Raw genomic sequence first — 17308 nt, 5'->3', positions numbered from 1 at the left:
TTGGAACACATAGGTGAGCCACTGGAAAAAAATAAAAATCAGTAGATAAGTCTGGCTCTATCCTTCCCTTCTGACCCCAGAAAATGTTGACATTGACCAGATACTTAAATACTATAATTGAAAATTAAAAAGCATTTCAAGAAAATGCGGATAAACACCTCCTTAATAACCTTCTGATTCATCCCTATGGAGTTGGGTTTTCTCTTATTTGCGGTAAAAAGCATCCTATATGTGTATCAAAATTATCACAGTGTATGCCTTAAAATGATACAATGTTATCTCTCAATTATATCTCAATAAATCTGGGAGGAAAAAAGCAAAAAAAAAATCCTACTGGATACACAGTGGAACACAGATGAAAATAGGTGATTTGCAAAAAAGAAATGTAAATCTCTCTTCAACCTTAAAATACATTCAAGCCTATGAATCATTAAATATACATTTAAACTACAAAAAGAAACTCTGCCTGTTCTGTTGGCAAAGACTGAATGCTCGATAAACCAGGCATCAGGGAGGCTTTGGGGAAAGGGTCACTCACACACTGTGGCTGGGGACAGGACTCATGGTCACCCCCATGGGAACTGTGCTTTCCCTTGAACAGCAAATTCGCTCGCAAGAATTTGTCCTAAGGTGAAACTCATATACGTGTGAAAATATGTATGACACACGTAGTCCATTTATGTGATGGGAGGAAAAAAGAAGGGAGAGAGGAGGGAAGGAAAGAAAATATTCATCACAAGGGGATCGGTGAACTAACTTACGGTACTTAAAATTGAAAACTGTACCATTCGTTTAAAGGATGTTTTAAAGTGTATTCACTGGAGGGGCGCCAGGGAGGCTCAGCAGGTTAAGCGTCCGACTCTTGAATTTGGTTCAGGTCATGACCCCAGGGCTGTGGGTTCGAGCCCCGTGTTGGGTTTCATGCTGAGCGTGAAGCCTGCTTGGGATTCTCTCTCTCCCTCTCTCTCTCTACCCCTCCTCTGCTTTCTCTCTCTCTCTCTTTCTTGCTCTCAAAATAAATAAACTAAAAAACATAAAGTATATTCGCGGGAAATAAGAAAGCAGCTATAAAACAGCCTTCCCAGCGTGACCTCATTTGTGTACAACTGTGCGGACACGTAGGAGCATGGAAGCCGAAAAGGCTGCCTAGTAGGATGTTCATTTAAGGTTTAACAAGTTAATCATGGAGTTAGAGGCTGCGCATTGACCTGTTTTGTTTCCCGAACTTCTCAACATCGTTTGCATTGTTAACAAGTATACATCTTTGTTTTAATGAAAGCTAGTTTCTGAAGTTAAAAAAAAAAAAATCTGTTGAAAGAAGCTACGTGAAAGCAAAAGATACGTCAACATTTGCCGACTTCCCTCTTTCTGTTTCTTAAGCGAATCACGATTTTGTTCAAAAAGGCATCGCTTCTTTCACAGTCAACAGTTCCATTCCCAGCCCAGGTAAGTCTAAAACGACTGTGGTAATTCCCTAGGCCCTCCCCAAGATTGGTCAGGAACCCCAGCCTGAGCCTGTCAGCACACTATTTCCCCTGCAACCATTTCGGTCCAGGAATGGATATGTACCTCCCGTGACCCAATCAGAAGGAAAAGAACTTTTATTCCATGGTTAGAGACAGGTTTTCTCTCTCTCCTACCATATTTGAGGGGAGAAAAGGATATACTGTCCTCAGTACTGACTGCCATCTTGCAATCATGAGGGAAGCAAATCTAACAGATGGAATGGAATGGAAAGAAAGAGAATTCTGTCGTGGGAGAGGGTGTGATTCTATGATAATTTTTACTGATTAAAAGTATTCTCCTTGTAGGAAAAAACTACAAAAGTGTATAAATAGAATAAAAACAATAAACAAAATCAACAGAATAAACCCCCCCCTGTAATGCCATAGTAATGCCAAACAGAGAAAGTCAGGGTTAACAATTCAGTGTGTTTCACTTTGTCTTTTCACTACAATGCATTTATTTTCAAAACTGCAATCATAATCAATATACAAGATTAAACCCTGATTTTCTTCCTTTTTTAATTTTTTTAATGTTTATTTATTTTTCAGACAGAAAAACAGAGTGCCAGACGGGAAGGAGCAGAGAGAGAGGGAGACACAGCATCCGAAGCAGGCTCCAGGCTCCGAGCTGTCAGCACAGAGTCCGACGCGGGGCTTGGACTCACGAGCCGTGAGATCGTGACCTGAGCCGAAGTCGGATGCTTAACCCACTGAGCCACCCAGGCGCCCCCTAAATACTGATTTTCTAAATCAACATTGTATACTGTGAGCTTTTTCCCACATTCAATATTCCAACACAGTACAGTTTGTTGGTACATAATATTCTACTGCAAACAGGTACCATAATTTATTTAAACGTTTCCTCTCTGAATGTTGGAATCCAACAAGTAATCTTGAAATCGAATGAGAATGAATGATGTGTGAACATTTTGCAAATGAATAATAATAAAGGAAGACTTTCTATACCAAAATGGTAATATATAATAGAAAACTCTAATTGTTACGCTCTACTACCCATTGGGTAGAATTGATGAGAATAAAATAAATAGCCCAGAAATGACGTTTAATAAAAGTCATATCACAGGTGACATGTTCTATAAACACAAAGAACAAGAGCCCAGAAACTACAATCTGCTTCTCACGTCAAGGCAGAAAAAATCTAAATGAACGTGGCAGGGAAACAATGAAATAAATGACAGTATGGCCTAAATAAGGCCATACTAATAATAGTAAGTCTTTAAAACTTGCCACACAGACCTGTGTTCAGCCCTAAAACAATTTTAAAGACAACAAAGTAGGTGGAAAACTCGAATCCCAGTCCTATTAAAAAAATCAACAAAGAAGTTGTAAAATTGTGTTCGTGAATGTGTGGACAAGTATACAGGAAGAGGTGGGATAGTGGTAACTTCCTTGGAGGGGGGAGAAGGAAGGGAATGAAGAGGAACTCACTTTTTACTGCCCTCTAGGTTTTCCATGTTGTGTGAGTTTTGACAGCAAGATTTGTTGTTTGTGACTTTATTTTTATTTTTAATGTTTATTTATTTATTTATCTAGTTATTTTTGAGAGAGAGAGTATGAGCAAGGGAGGGTCAGAGAGAGGGGGAGACACAGAATCCAAAGTGGGCTCCAGGCTCTGAGCTGTCAGCACAACCCAACACAGGGCTCAAATTCATGAACTGGAAGATCATGACCTGTGCAGAAGTCAGATGCTTAACCAACTGAGCCACCAGGCATGCCAATGTTTATTTAATTTTGAGAGAGAGAGAGCAAGCATGAGCAAGGGAAGGGCAGAGAGAGAGGGAGACACAGAATCCAGGCTCTGAGCTGTCAGCACAGAGCCCGACGCGGGGCTCGAACTCACAAACTGTGAGATCGTGACCTGAGCCGAAGTTGGCCACTAACCCGACTGAGCCACCCAGGCACCCCTGTTGTTTGTGATTTTAAAGAAAAAAAAAAATGTTGATGTGTTTTGTGTGTGTGTGTGTGTAATGCTGTAGACTTCACAAGTGAGAAACATCTCAGGCAAGCAGTTTCTGGTACTAACTTGTGATATCAGAAATGCCAAGGTGAAATGTTTCAGACTGTCCAAGTTTGGGCAAGGGTATTTCATCTCTCACATTTACTAATTGCCTCACCATTCAAAACACTTAAGGGTCAATCCAATGGAGAACTAGAATTTTATCCAATCGAAATTAGTGGGTGCTCCTGAGAAGAGCCAGCGGTCAGTAGGCCTGGGTGCACTTGGGGAGAACACAATTATAAGTTAATGGTGAATACTTAAAATGCACATGAGATGCAAACACAAAGATATCATGTCATAATTACCTACCCCACCGATGGGACAAGAGCTATTGGCGTTATCACAAGAGTCTCCTGTGTTGACACAATGCGGGCCAAGAATATTGGGGGACACATCTCCGAGGTTTGATGAAGCAAAGGCTGCTACATAGGGTCCCTGCCAAAAGAAACATCCAACTGCCTTTTATTCTCTCTTATTTTCCACAATGAATTCCATTAAAAACACAAACATTCCATCCACTCTGCGGAACTCTTCAAAACCATTTGAGCACAATAAAAGGAGGAGGTAGGACATTCTGAGAAACTTTGCGAAAAAATTCACATTGCAGTCAGCATACATGTTTCACACTCATGATATTCCAACGACCAATAAAGCTGTTTCAAATAGGAGAGTTTCAACTCTGTACCACAAACAGAAACATTTTGACAAGAAACACAGCATACAACAACACGGTATAAAATGCTGACTCATCAGACTCCTTCCTGGTATTGTATCTGGAGCTGAGAGGTCCCTTTCTCCTTGAAAAATAAACATCCCTACTGGCTTAAAAAGAAAATATGAATCCAGATGTTCCTGTGCCAAAACTGAACCTAAATATAGCATTCACCATCCAGATCTACCTCCGTGTATCTTTTCTTTTAGCTCTTCAACCTGAAGTAACAGCACATAACCTTTTTGAGTGGTGTAAGACTTTAACCTCAACCCAGCTGATCTAATTCTACCTTCCATGACTTCAATTTTCTTAGGGAAAGAAATAAGCAGGTATTGGAGATCATGTGTCTTTTTTTTTACACCAAAAGATAACTTATCTCAAAATGCCCCCAGCCAGCGATCATAAATGGGAAGTTCCTTTCTTTTCCCTAAAATGCAGGCTAAAATGAAAAAAAAAATAGCATTTTATCAGTCAGGAGCTAAAAGATCACTATGAATGTTCATGGGGCTAATAACTTTGGTATCATTGCACTTTCTAGACATTTATCCTAGTCAAGGGCTTGGGGTTCTTATCGTCCTATATTCTTTGGCATTTGGGACTTGGACCTTAGGATCCAACAGAGCAGTCCCCCCCTCCCCCCAACCGCTTAGCTATCTGTAGTCAGTAATTAACACAGAGCTGAGGAGACTTCTGAGGCACATGGACTGAGTTCCGGCCCCCATCTCTGATTCCATCCCTCATTGCGTTTCAAAGTTACGATAACAAGTCTGGTGGGTTAGGGTCGTCTCTCCCTTGGGGCTTATTAAAAGAAAGTGTGACGAAACTCCTTAAAAGGAAATTCGCCATTAACAGGGAAATCTGGACCGCAGAAAAGATTCATCACCTGTCCCCTCCTCATTCAGGTTCTTAACGCTACTCAGAAGGTACTTAATACTTTGATAGCTCTGAAGAGAAAAGTTAATATCAACCCGGTTGATCATATTCTCAAGCCGATCAAAAAGTATCACATATTGCAAAAATCTTAAGCTTGTCCTTCCTTCTCTAACTAATTGCAACTTTATAAAGCTACAGATGTCAGCAGCGTTTGACACAGTCATTGTTAATTTTTCTTCCCCTCTCAGGGAGGATGGAGAATTCTTTTTATCCAAGCATATTAGTATGTGATGTGCTTGATGACACTTTACACTGAAGATGTGAATCAGCTATTCAGAGCATTGTACGAATGAGGATCTAATGAATTAAGATGATGTTTTCAATGACCCAAATCTCACCTGTCCAGGTAGATATCCTTTGTTCTTCTCTTGCTCAAAAAGGTAAGATGCATAGCCCATGTTGTCACTATTGACAAGGTGATTGGTATTGTTCATGCTGACGGGGTGGATGGCAAACCAGCTGTAAGAGAAAAGGAGCCCTCGGCTCAGGAAGAGAACCAGGTGATGGAGTCAAAACAATGCCTGCGAGCTTTGGTTTTCTCCAGCAGGAAAAAAAAAAAAAAGTTTTCAACGGTAGGCCTTTCACATTTAGGTTATTTCACTGATGATGAGCTTAGCTTACGAATAACATACTCAAAAAGTCTAGGCATTTACGTAAGTTAAAAATACAAAACTAAATGGTCAGCGATCAGACGATATGCCTAAAGCATTGTGTGGGTGCCGACCTTGTCCTTCAAGACAGGTGCACATAACAATGATTGAAGTCAACCCTATCTAATTCAGAAGACCTTTACGGAGACCCTGCCATGTGCCCAGTTCTGAACACACTGAAGCTTCCTTACACCCAGGGTCAGACAAAGATGTAAACAAATGGCTTTAGTACAGTGTGACAAACCTTATAAAAAATAGGCATAAAGTGTTTGGGGACCACAGATGACTAGCAATTAATTCTTAAGGGCATTCCAGGGGGAAGGAACAACACAGTAAGTGCACAAAGGTGTGAAAGAGGCTGTTATGCATAATTTGATGTTAGCCATATGCATAGTAATACCTGTTTAAGTATAGAGCCACAACGTCTACAAACTAATTTCACATCTGTTACCGTACTTGCACTTCACAACAGCCCTGGAGCCCAAACAGTTATGACCTCCACCCGGCAAGGTGTCTCAGAGAAGCAAAATGGTAGCTCATTGGTCATAGGGGACCAAGACTAAAGTTGGGGTCTTGGGACACCTTGTCCAATGGCCTTTGTAGGATCGAACCTCCATGTGGATGAAAAAGATAGAGAATGGAAGGCTGGAAAGCAAATTAACTAGAATGAATGCTCAAGAAAAGAGAGATGCTAATTCATGAACTTTCAGGCCCATGTAGGATTTGTAAAAAAAAAAAAAAAAAAATCTTTTGTTGGTTTAATTCTTTGCTGACGACTCTATAAAACATTTCAGCTTACATTACTACCTAAGTACTATAGCTCACAAAACTGAAGATTTACTTACTGACTAGGGATGTTTTTATTTTTTTTTTTAATTTTTTTTTTCAACTTTTTTATTTATTTTTGGGACAGAGAGAGACAGAGCATGAACGGGGAAGGGTCAGAGAGAGAGGGAGACACAGAATCGGAAACGGGCTCCAGGCTCTGGGCCATCAGCCCAGCCCAGAGCCTGACGCGGGGCTCGAACTCACGGACCGCGAGATCGTGACCTGGCTGAAGTCGGACGCTTAACCGACTGCGCCACCCAGGCGCCCCTACTAGGGATGTTTTTAAACATCAAGGTCATCATTCAGGATTCAGTTCTCATTGCCCAACAGATGTATACGTAGGTCAGAGATGGCCAGCACAAGGCCTATAGGGGCTGGGTAGGCAACACGGATGAGTTCAGCTGGTTGGTGCCACAGGGACCGGTGTGGACTGTGGACACCCGGAGGCACTTGCATGGGCCTAAAGACCGTAGCCTCTACTATGCGGCTGCCAAATGTTGCCTTATGAGAGTAAGCCAGAGCTTCCAGATCTTTGATAAATCCATGATTTTGCGAAATATTTATTGATTTATGTTTCAAGTTTATTTACTTATTTTGAGATAGAGAATGAGTGCACATGTGTTCACATGCACATGTGCCTGCCTGTGAGCAGGGGAGAGGCAGAGAGAGAGGGAGAGACAACCCCAAGCAGGCTCTGTGCTCAGCATAGAGCCGGACTCGGGACCAAACCCACGAGCCTGGGATCACAACCTGAGCCAAAATCAAGAGTCGGATGCCTAACCGATGAGCCACCCAGGCACTCCTCGATTAAAAAACTCTTGAAGAAGTAAATGGCGTGAGAGGAAAGGGGTGAAGTTTGGGCAAAATGGCTGAAGGGGAACAGGAGGCGCAGGTTTGCAGTTAGGGAAGGGGTACGTCACAGGGGTGGAAGGTGCAGCCCAGGGAACAGAGTCAATGGCAGTGTACCAGTGCCCTGTGGTGACAGACAGGAGTTCCGCCTGTGGTGGGCATAACACAAGGCACAGAATCATCCAGTCTCTATGTTGTACACCTGAACCAAATATAACATTGTGTGCCCACTACGCCCAAATAAAAAAATTTTTTTTAATTAAAAAAAATAGAAGAAAAAAATTTTCATTAAAAAAGAAAGAGAGGAGTACATAGCACAGAATAAAAGGGGAGAAATCTTACCGATTACGAGACTTAACACACATAGCCAACAAATGGAGTTGGTGGGCGGACTATTTGGATGCTGATTCAAATAAAACAATTATAAAAAGATCTTACTGACACAATCAGGGAAAACTGAACACAGACTAGGTTTTAGAGCATATCAAGAAACTATTTTTCATTTTGTTGGTTGGGATCATGAGTTATGGTTATATTTTTTTACGTTTTTCCCTGATAGAGATATACACTGAAATATATATGAGTGAAATGATTTGCTATCTGGTGTTGGCTTTTAAAACTCTAGCAAAGCAAGGGTGGCTCAGCCGGTTAAGCGTCAAACTCCGGCTCAGGTCATGATCTCCCGGTTCGTGGGTTCGAATCCCACGTCACGCTCTGTGCTGACAGCTTAGAACATGAAGCCTGCTTCACATTCTGCGTGTGTGTGTGTGCGTGTGTGTGTCTGCCCCTCCCCCACTCGCACTGTCTTTGTCTCTCTCAAAACATAAGCATTAAAAAAGAAAAATTAAAACTCTAGCAAAGCAAAACAAAAGGAGAGGAGGGATGAAACAGAGTGGGAGAATAGTGCTAATTACTGAAGGTGGATAATAGTTACATGGAAACTCAAAGACTAATCACTCTAAATTGGCATATATTTGAAAATTTCTATAATGGTGTTTTTTTCATGTTGGCATCCATTTAGAATTTTTTTAAACAGTGTTGAACAAACCTATCACCAGCCTATGAGCTAAATTTGTTCCCCAAGGTATGTATTGCCCCCATGTAAAGGAACAGAAGATTAGGTTAAAGGTGGTTCTGAGCTCATGCCCTAAAATTACTTGCAAAATTTCTCTCTTTTGAAAAAATCCTTATACTAGTTTCCTTTTTGCAGATATGGGTTTCTCTCCTTCTCCTAAAACTCAGGTCCCAGAGAAAATTCTAGTCAACTAGTGTTTTCCAGTTAGTTGGGAGTCTTTTTACAGTTTTACTCCATTTAGTTTGGAAGGAAAATGGGGTGGTGGCCATGACCTTCCCATGGCTCCCCAACCAGAACACTTCTGTCTAATATGATTACCCTGAGGTCAGCCAGCTTCAGCCAGACTGCAATCTCTCTAGGGCAATCAGACGAAGCCTGTGGAACAGTTTTATCAACATGGACTGTCATGTCGCTCTGATGAGGTGAGGGATTTTATACACAGGATCTCATTTCATCCTAAAAGCATGCTTGGAGGCAGATGTTATCATTGTCCTTATTTTATGGCCAAGGAAACGAAGTCTCAGAGTGAGCCAGTAAGTAATCTGACCAAGGTCACACCCGTTGTAAGTCAAGAAGCAGGTCTAAGAGTCCAGGTTTGTCAGACCACAGAGCCCAAGTTCTAATCTGCTGTGGGATACTGGCTCTGTCCCCTCCGTTCATTCACCTGCTCATTCAGTACACAGTTAACTTTGATTCTGTGCCAGGCACTGGAGACGTGGAGGTGAGCGAGGCAGCATCTTGCCCTTGAGAAATGCTTGGGAGAGGATGCGACATCTGAGCTGGGTCTTAAAAGAGGAGTAGGGACTCGGCAAAGGGATCACTGGAGAAAACTCATTTGTAGCAAAGGCATCAAGATGGGTTTAGAGGACGGACAATCATTCTGGCCACAGCGTAACGGATAAAGGCAAGGAGAGATGACAATTGTTCTTCTCATTCAACCAACATGAATTTGTTAGCAGCAAGAATGTGGTTGGCATTGTGTTACAAGCCAAGGAACACAGAGGGGGATCAGGTGTGTTCTCTCAATCAGGGGCCGACAATAATATCTGTAGAGAAAGCAATTGCTGAGAATTCTAGTCTGCTAATTAGACTTGAATCGTATTGATTTCATGCCTTTATGTTCATTTATTTTAGGCCTTGGAAAATTAATTGAATTTGTCTTTCTCTACAAAACTGAAAAAATAAGCATTTGGAAAAGTGATGTGAATCTCAGAGTGAGAAGAGCTGTATTTTTCCTCCTCTGGCCTTTGAAATATGTGCGATTAAAATACCAGGCTTGTCACAGCGACCAAAGTGCGATGGGAACAGATGAGTATTGTAAAGATATGCAGAAAGGTCATCATTTTAATAAAAGAAAGCGGCCCTCACAATTTATTTTATCTGGTCAAAACAACATTCTTCCAAGCAAAGTTCAAAAGAGCGAAGTTAGGTCGAGGTAATTTCAAAAGAAGTTAGAGCACAGATATAAACGGATAACTAACGTCCCTGTTAATAAACATTTCTAAATAATGATTACATCACAGCTAAAGCAGGGCCATGCTGGAGTCAGCATAATGTAATCAAGGTACCACGGAAGGTCCAGAGATTTGAGATTTTATCCTACTCCGTAGCCAAGTTAGTTAAAATTTCCTAGTCTCTGTTTCCTAGGGATGAAAAATAATACATTTTGACTATGCTCTGTGAATCAATAAACAGCAAAGTAATATAGAATATTATAATCATTCTCTCCTCCTAGGTAATCGAGACATTTTCTAGGGCCTCTTCATTGGGACACTATGCACTTCCTACTCTGAAGCAGAAAAGAAAAGCCAAAGGCAAAATCGAGCTTCTTGAATATTCTAAAAGAGTAATAAACCCATCACAAGTTCTATTCTCTCAAACCTGGGCCGCCATGTCCAGCATGCAGGTTGTGCCCTGCACAAAGATGAGTTGCAAAGGGGGTAAGAGGAGGCTGAAATCCAACCCCCACTCAGCTCACAGAGCTAAGCACCCTGGCCCAGAGAAGAAAGCGCTTTTGTAAGTTGTGCGCCAAGGTCCTATGTGCTAACTGCAGCCCTCTCCACCCCACAACTATATGGTCAATTAGTCTTTGACAAAGCAGGAAAGAATATCCCATGGAAGAAGACAGTCTCTTCAATAATTGGTGCTGGGAAAACCGGACGGCAACATGCAAAAGAGAGAAGCTGGACCACTTTCTTACACCATATGCAAAATAAACTCAGAATGATTAAAGACCTAACTGTGAGACTTGAAACCACAAAAATCCTAGAGGAGGACGGACACAGGCAGCAACCTCTTTGACATCAGCCATAGCAACTTCTTACTTGACATGTCTCTGAAAGCAAGGGAAATAAAAGCAAAAATGAATGTTGGGACCTCATCAAGATAAAAAGCTTCTGCACAGCAAAGGAAACAACCAACAAAACTAAAAGACAATCTACGGAATGGGAAAAGATATTTCCAAATGACATGTAAGAAAGGCTTAGTATCCAAAATACATAAGCAAGTTATAAAAGTCGACAGCCCCAAAATGAATAATCCAATTAAAAAAGTGGACAGAAGACACAAATAGACATTCCTCCAAAGAAGACCTCCAGATGGCCAACAGACACATGAAAAGATGCTCAGCATCACTCATCATCAGGGAAATGCCGAGCAAAACTACAATGAGACGTCACCTCACACCTTGTCAGAACGGCTACAATCAACAACACAAAAACAACAAGTGTTGGTGAGGATATGGAGAAAGGGCAACCCTCCTGCAGTGTTGGTGGGAATGCCAACTGGTGCAGCCACTCTGGAAAACAGTGTGGAGGTTCCTCAAAAAGTGAAAATAGAACTACCCTATGACCTAGCAATTGCACAACTTGGTGTTTACCCAAAGATTACAAAAACATGAATTCAAAGGGATGCGGGTGCCTGGATATTTACAGCAGCATTCTTTACAATAGCCAAGATATGGACGCAGCCCAAGATTCCACTGATAGATGAATGTATAAAGAAGATGTGATATATATATCTATATATATATGCATACATGATACATATGATATAGATATGATATAGATAGATATGAGATATATACATATATGATATACATATAGGATATAGATATCTATATATAATGGAATGTTACTCAGCAATAAAAGAAGAATGAGATCTTGCCATTTGCAATGACCTGGGTGGAGCTAGAGAGTATAATGCTAGGTGAAATGAGTCAGTCAGAAAAGGACAAATACCACATGATTTCACTCATATGTGGAATTTAAGAAACAAAACAAATAAGCAAAGGGAAGGAAAGGGAGAGAAAGGCAAAGCAAGAAACAGACTCTTTTTTTAATGTGTATTTATTCATTACGAGAGAGAGAGAGAGAGAGAGAGAGAGAGAGAGAACAAGCAGGAGAGGGGCAGAGAGAGGGGGAGGCAGAGAATCCCAAGGAGGCTCCAGACCCCGACTCAGTGCTTGAACGCACGAATAGTGAGATCATGACCTGAGCTGAAATCAAGAGTCGGACGCTTAACAGACGGAGCCACCCAGGCACCCCAACAGACTCTTACCCATAGAGGACAAAGTGACTGTCACCAGAGGGGAGGTGGGTGGGGGATGGGTTCAACAGGTGATGAGGATTGAGGAGGGCACTTGCGATGAGCAGCGGGTGATGTATGGAAGGTTGAACCACTATATTGCACACCTGAAACTAATGTTACACTGTATGTTAACTAGCTGGAATGTATATAAAAATAAAAGGCTTACAAATAATTCTCAATCTTCCTTTGGTTTTTAGCTCCATTATCACTTCCTTAGGGAAGATTTTCCCAGTCTCCCTGCCCGGGTCACATCCCTTTAAGACAATGCAACACACCTTCCTTTCTTGGCACTTAACCCAGTTATCATCTTACACATATTTCAAGGACTGTTTGAATACCTCTTGTCTCTACCAAGAGATAATAAATTCTCTGAGGGCAACAACGCCATCTACTTTTGCCCATCAGTGTATCTGTAGGACGAGCTCAGTTCATGACACATATATTCTACACCATTTAATACATGAGTAAATAAATCGATGATCTCTGGAGAGAAGAGGTTATATCTGCATCTGAGAAATATGGAAATTGAGTCTCTGAGAACTTAAGGGACTTGCTCAAGGAACACGGGCATGGGTATTATTTGATTCCTGATTTCAGGGCCAGGAAAAGCACCATTCCAAGGACTGGGAAGTCCTGTGTGGCACCCAGTAGGTCTCCGGTGCAGACTCACCGAATGAAGAAATGAAACCAAAGGTGAAGGTAGGAAAGAAGAAATTGTGGACCTCAATATGGTTCCCAGCATAAAGAGAACAGTTTTGGCTGCAACACTGGGCAGGTCACGTCACCTACCTCGCCCTTAGCTGAGCTGTGAGGCAGAGGACACCCATGTCCCGCCAGTCAGAGATTCTAGGCTTCCAAACTCCTCATGCCTTGGGATTCTGCCTAACAGCAGGCACCTACATCTGGTGGCTGAGTTACTCAGCAGCCCAGATTTGGCTTTATGCTTTGGATCATTTTTAATGCATTCAAAGAGCAATTGCCACTATGCAACAAGAGGCAATTGCACGAGCAATTATGTCAAGGATAACATATGGTGGCTGCAAAAACAATAGCAAGTTATTGCAGGGTGTTAAGCCTAGCAGATGGAGGAGAGTTGCTATAACCTTGACGGTTGGCCCTGGGACTTCCAGATATGTTATATAGTTATATGCGAGGAAGCCACGAACATCTGGAAGAAGGACAATATTTTTTAGTCTTCCATGGGCATCGTTAAAGGATTCAGAAACTAATAAGAGGGAATCACGGACGATCTCAGTCATTCAGCCAAGAGTTAAGTGGAAACCGTAAGGAAAAAGCCTCCTTCTCCCAACGAATGTGGAATTCTCTAACTCGTCAGAGATACATGCTTGTATCCTGACTGTCTCCTAACCAAATGGCCCACCAAAGTGCCTCACAATCTGGAGCTAGCTCACCTTTTCGGATTCCTCCCTCACCCCCTCCCTGACATACCCCATCCTCTGGCCTCCCAGCTCACTGTCTTTTCATGACTTCCACGATGCTCTCAGGTATCCCTGCTACCTCCTCCAAGTTCCCACAGCGTTGATCGATGGCCAGGTGGTAGCACTGATGGCCATCTGATGTATGTTGTGATTACTTGCCTGTCTGTCTCTGTCCCCTGCCCCAATCACCCCATTAGTCTGTTAGAGCCTTCAAGATAGGGACCATGCCCATCACAACACATACCCCAAGCACACATTTAGGAAGTCCACTGTGTTTGCCCCTGGGTGGCTCAGTCGGTCAAGGGTCTGACTTCAGCTCAGGCCATGATCTCACGGTTCGTGAGTTCGGGCCCCACGCTGGGCTCTGTACTGACAGCTCAGAGCCTGGAGCCTTCTTCGGATTCTGTGTCTCCCTCTCTCTGCTCCTCCCCCGCTCACACTCTGTGTCTCTCTCTCTCAAAAACAAATAAAAGCATTTTTTAAGAAAAGAAAGTCCACTGTGTTCAACACCAGTTGGCAACCAATCAGTAGATGAATTCACTATAATGGAAGAATAACTTCTATCATGTCAACCCACATAATAAAGTTTATTTTATCAGGGAGTTTTTAGTGACCTCACTTGACACCCGAAGAAGTAACTCCAATGCTAAAAATGTCGAACATTCAGGGGCGTCCAGGGTGGCTTGGTCACTTAGGCATCCGACTCTTGGTTTCGGCTCAGGTCGTGATCTCACAGTTTGTGAGTTTGAGCCCCGCGTCGGGCTCCACGCTGACAGTGCAGAGCCTGCTTGGGATGCTCTCTCTCCCTCTCTCTGAACCTCCCCTCCTCACTTTCTAACTCCCTCTCTCAAAATAAACAAATAAACATTTAAGAAAATACATAAAAAGAACGTCAAGCATTCTGAGAAGCCAACAATGGAGTTCTTAGAAGAAGCAGAATGTTATTCTGCTTACCATTTAACCAAAATAATAAAACTCTTTTCTATGCCAGACACAGAGTAGAACTTTGCATGTATTATGTCATTTAATCCTGAAACAGTCCTATGAGGCATTATCATTCCCATTTTCAAATGGAATAGTTGAGGTGTAAGTAGGTTAGTAAGTGGCAAGGCTGGGACTTGAACTCAAGTCTTAAAATCTACCCCTAAAACCAGAACTCCTCACCACCGTGCTGTTCTCCACCTGGTTGCAGGGCCAGTACTGATCACAGTCCTTAACGTTTTCATTCACCTCTTATTAATTTTAATTAATTATTAATTTGACTTACATAGACCCTTTCAGTTAAGTATTTCATAATCCTACCTGATAGGCCCCTACCACTTTTACTCACGCTTATTATCAACATTTTAAGGACTCACTTTATCCCTCACTTTTAAAGTCAGAAAACTGAGGGGTGGCTCAGTTGGTGAAGCATCCGACTCTTAATTTCGGCTCAGGGCACGATCTGACATTTCGTGAGTTCAAGCCCCACATTGGGCTCTGCTGACAGTGTGGAGCCTGCTTGGGATTCTCTCTCTCTCTCTCTCTCTCTCTCCCTCCCTCCCCCTTCCCTGCTCTCTCTCTCTCTCAAAATCAATAAACATTTAAGAAAGAAAGAAAGAAAGAAAGAAAGAAAGAAAGAAAGAAAGAAAGAAAGGAAGGAAGGAAGGAAGGAAGGAAGGAAGGGGAAAGGAAGGAAGGAAGGAAGGAAGGAAGGAAGGAAGGAAGGAAGGAAGGAAGGAAGAAAGAAAGAAAGAAAGAAAGAAAGAAAGAAAGAAAGAAAGAAAGAAAGAAAGAAAGAAAGAAAGAAAGAAAGAAAATTGAGCCACAGAGCAGTTAAGTCACTTGGCCAAAGTCACAAAGCTCATCACGATGACAACACAGAGTGAACCGAAGCCATTTAACTGTAGCTCCCATGAGCCATCATACACTTCCTTCAGGCATCCTCCATCACTTGGACGTCTGCACATCAAGGCACCTGGGGCTGTTACCCAGCCAGTCAATTCCTGAGTCAGTCCAATTGCAGGGACAAAATTCACACATGAATGCAAATGCCTTCTTTATGAAAAAAAAAAAAATCCACATGTCTTCTTATGTATAATCCTGAACTAAAACCTGTGCCAGGCTGTAATTTCACCTCATCTGCTTCCTTCAGGTGGCCTCAATTCTGCTTCCATCACTAATTGGCATTGTCCTACATTAGACTTGACTTCATTCTTTTAGGAAAACACAGATAAATCATCTCAAACCCATAATCATTTAGCCTGGTTGGTCAGATTGTTTTCTCATTTTACCAAGAGATAATGGTCTGCCATCGTAGAAATTCCACATACAACATCTTGATAGAGTAATAAGCACTAGAATTGACTGAATCCTTATGTCATATCCCAGATGCTACACTACACTTCTTTACCTGAATCCCTCATTTACATCATCCTTTAATTAGCCCTGTTTTCCAGGTAAGGAACCGAGCCCTGGAAAGCTGAGAACCTTGCCCCAGGATCCATGGTTGGACCCAGATGTGTCTGACTCCCAAGTCTGGACTCTTAACTACTCAACATATTCCCAGCCGCTGCTGCCACTATTCTAGTCTCTTCCTCCCACGCCCCCCTCCCCGTCCCCACCTCCATGATTAAGGAAAGCTATCCAGACAGGACGAAAAGCAAAAAAAGTAAACAGAGTACCTGATAAGGCCCAGGTCAACTCCATTCAAATCTACCATTTTCAGGATGATCATTTCTTTGTCGGTATTTGAAGAATACCTGGTCAAAACAAAGAAACGCAGTCACTTCTATGTCAGTTAGAGCCTGGGCTTCTTGTATGACCAACAGTAGAAGCTGACACAAAAACTAAAATCAAAATGCCTTCAGTGAGCGAGGTTTCCTGATGTGCTATGGTCTTACGAACCACATCCAGGACCTCAGTCCTCAGCTAAAGAAATGGCTTGCAAATACCATCACACTCAGTGGCATTAGGTCGGCCAACTGGAGATGAAATTGACATCTTTATGTAATGGTCGTGATCTTATAGAACATACAGGTGTTTCTTAGAAAAGGGACCGGTCTTTGAAATTTCTACTCCGGGCAAATTTTCACGGAATCTCTCTTTTTTTTTTTTTTAAAGAGAAACCATTCCATGTTTTTTATTTATTTTTGGGACAGAGAGAGACAGAGCATGAATGGGGGAAGGGGCAGAGAGAGAGGGAGACACAGAATCGGAAACAGGCTCCAGGCTCCGAGCCATCAGCCCGGAGCCCGACGCGGGGCTCGAACTCACGGACCGCGAGATCGTGACCTGGCTGAAGTCGGACGCTTAACCGACTGCGCCACCCAGGCGCCCCTCACGGAATCTCTTAAACATAGCAGGGAATATGCAACATCAAAACCATCCCTGACCTGTAGCTTCAAGCGTTCTTTCATGGCCTTTCAAGGGAAATCGGATTATGTTTTCTAAAACTCAACTCCTTTGAAATGGATGGAAAAATACGCAGACAAATGTAAAATGTCAGGTGGTCAGGTCGAAAGTGAGATATTATTTTACTGTGCCACAGCAGTCAAGGGCTTCTCTCCTGTGGCTAACCTGGGTCAGCACTTAAGCAAACAAACAAACAATCGGCCTTAGTTCCATTCCATTATGCTAGTTTTATTTATTGTTCTTTGTTCCTGCTTCTTTATCCTTTTATGGCTTCTCTCTTGCCACAGTCTCCTGGGTGGAGATGATTTCTGCTGAA

At 42.3% G+C, this 17308-nt stretch overlaps 1 protein-coding gene across 2 annotated transcripts in view; it reads right to left on the bottom strand.

Annotated features, from left to right (window-relative positions):
* ASAH2 (N-acylsphingosine amidohydrolase 2) overlaps window positions 1-17308 on the bottom strand; it is an 86046-nt gene that overhangs the window by 26614 nt on the left and 42124 nt on the right. The window contains exons 8-10 of one of the 2 annotated variants that reach the window (XM_058696320.1): window positions 16263-16340; window positions 5509-5629; window positions 3835-3960 (exon numbers count right to left, since the gene is read on the bottom strand). In XM_058696320.1, coding sequence (XP_058552303.1) covers window positions 3835-3960; window positions 5509-5629; window positions 16263-16340 — 325 coding nt within the window. Of the gene's footprint in view, window positions 1-3834; window positions 3961-5508; window positions 5654-16262; window positions 16341-17308 lie in introns of both variants that reach the window. The other variant, XM_058696319.1, reaches the window with a different exon arrangement.

Source organism: Neofelis nebulosa, chromosome 13 (assembly GCF_028018385.1).
Source record: "Neofelis nebulosa isolate mNeoNeb1 chromosome 13, mNeoNeb1.pri, whole genome shotgun sequence".
Classification (NCBI taxonomy): Eukaryota; Metazoa; Chordata; class Mammalia; order Carnivora; family Felidae; genus Neofelis; species Neofelis nebulosa.
This window is presented reverse-complemented; position numbering and strand designations above follow the sequence as displayed.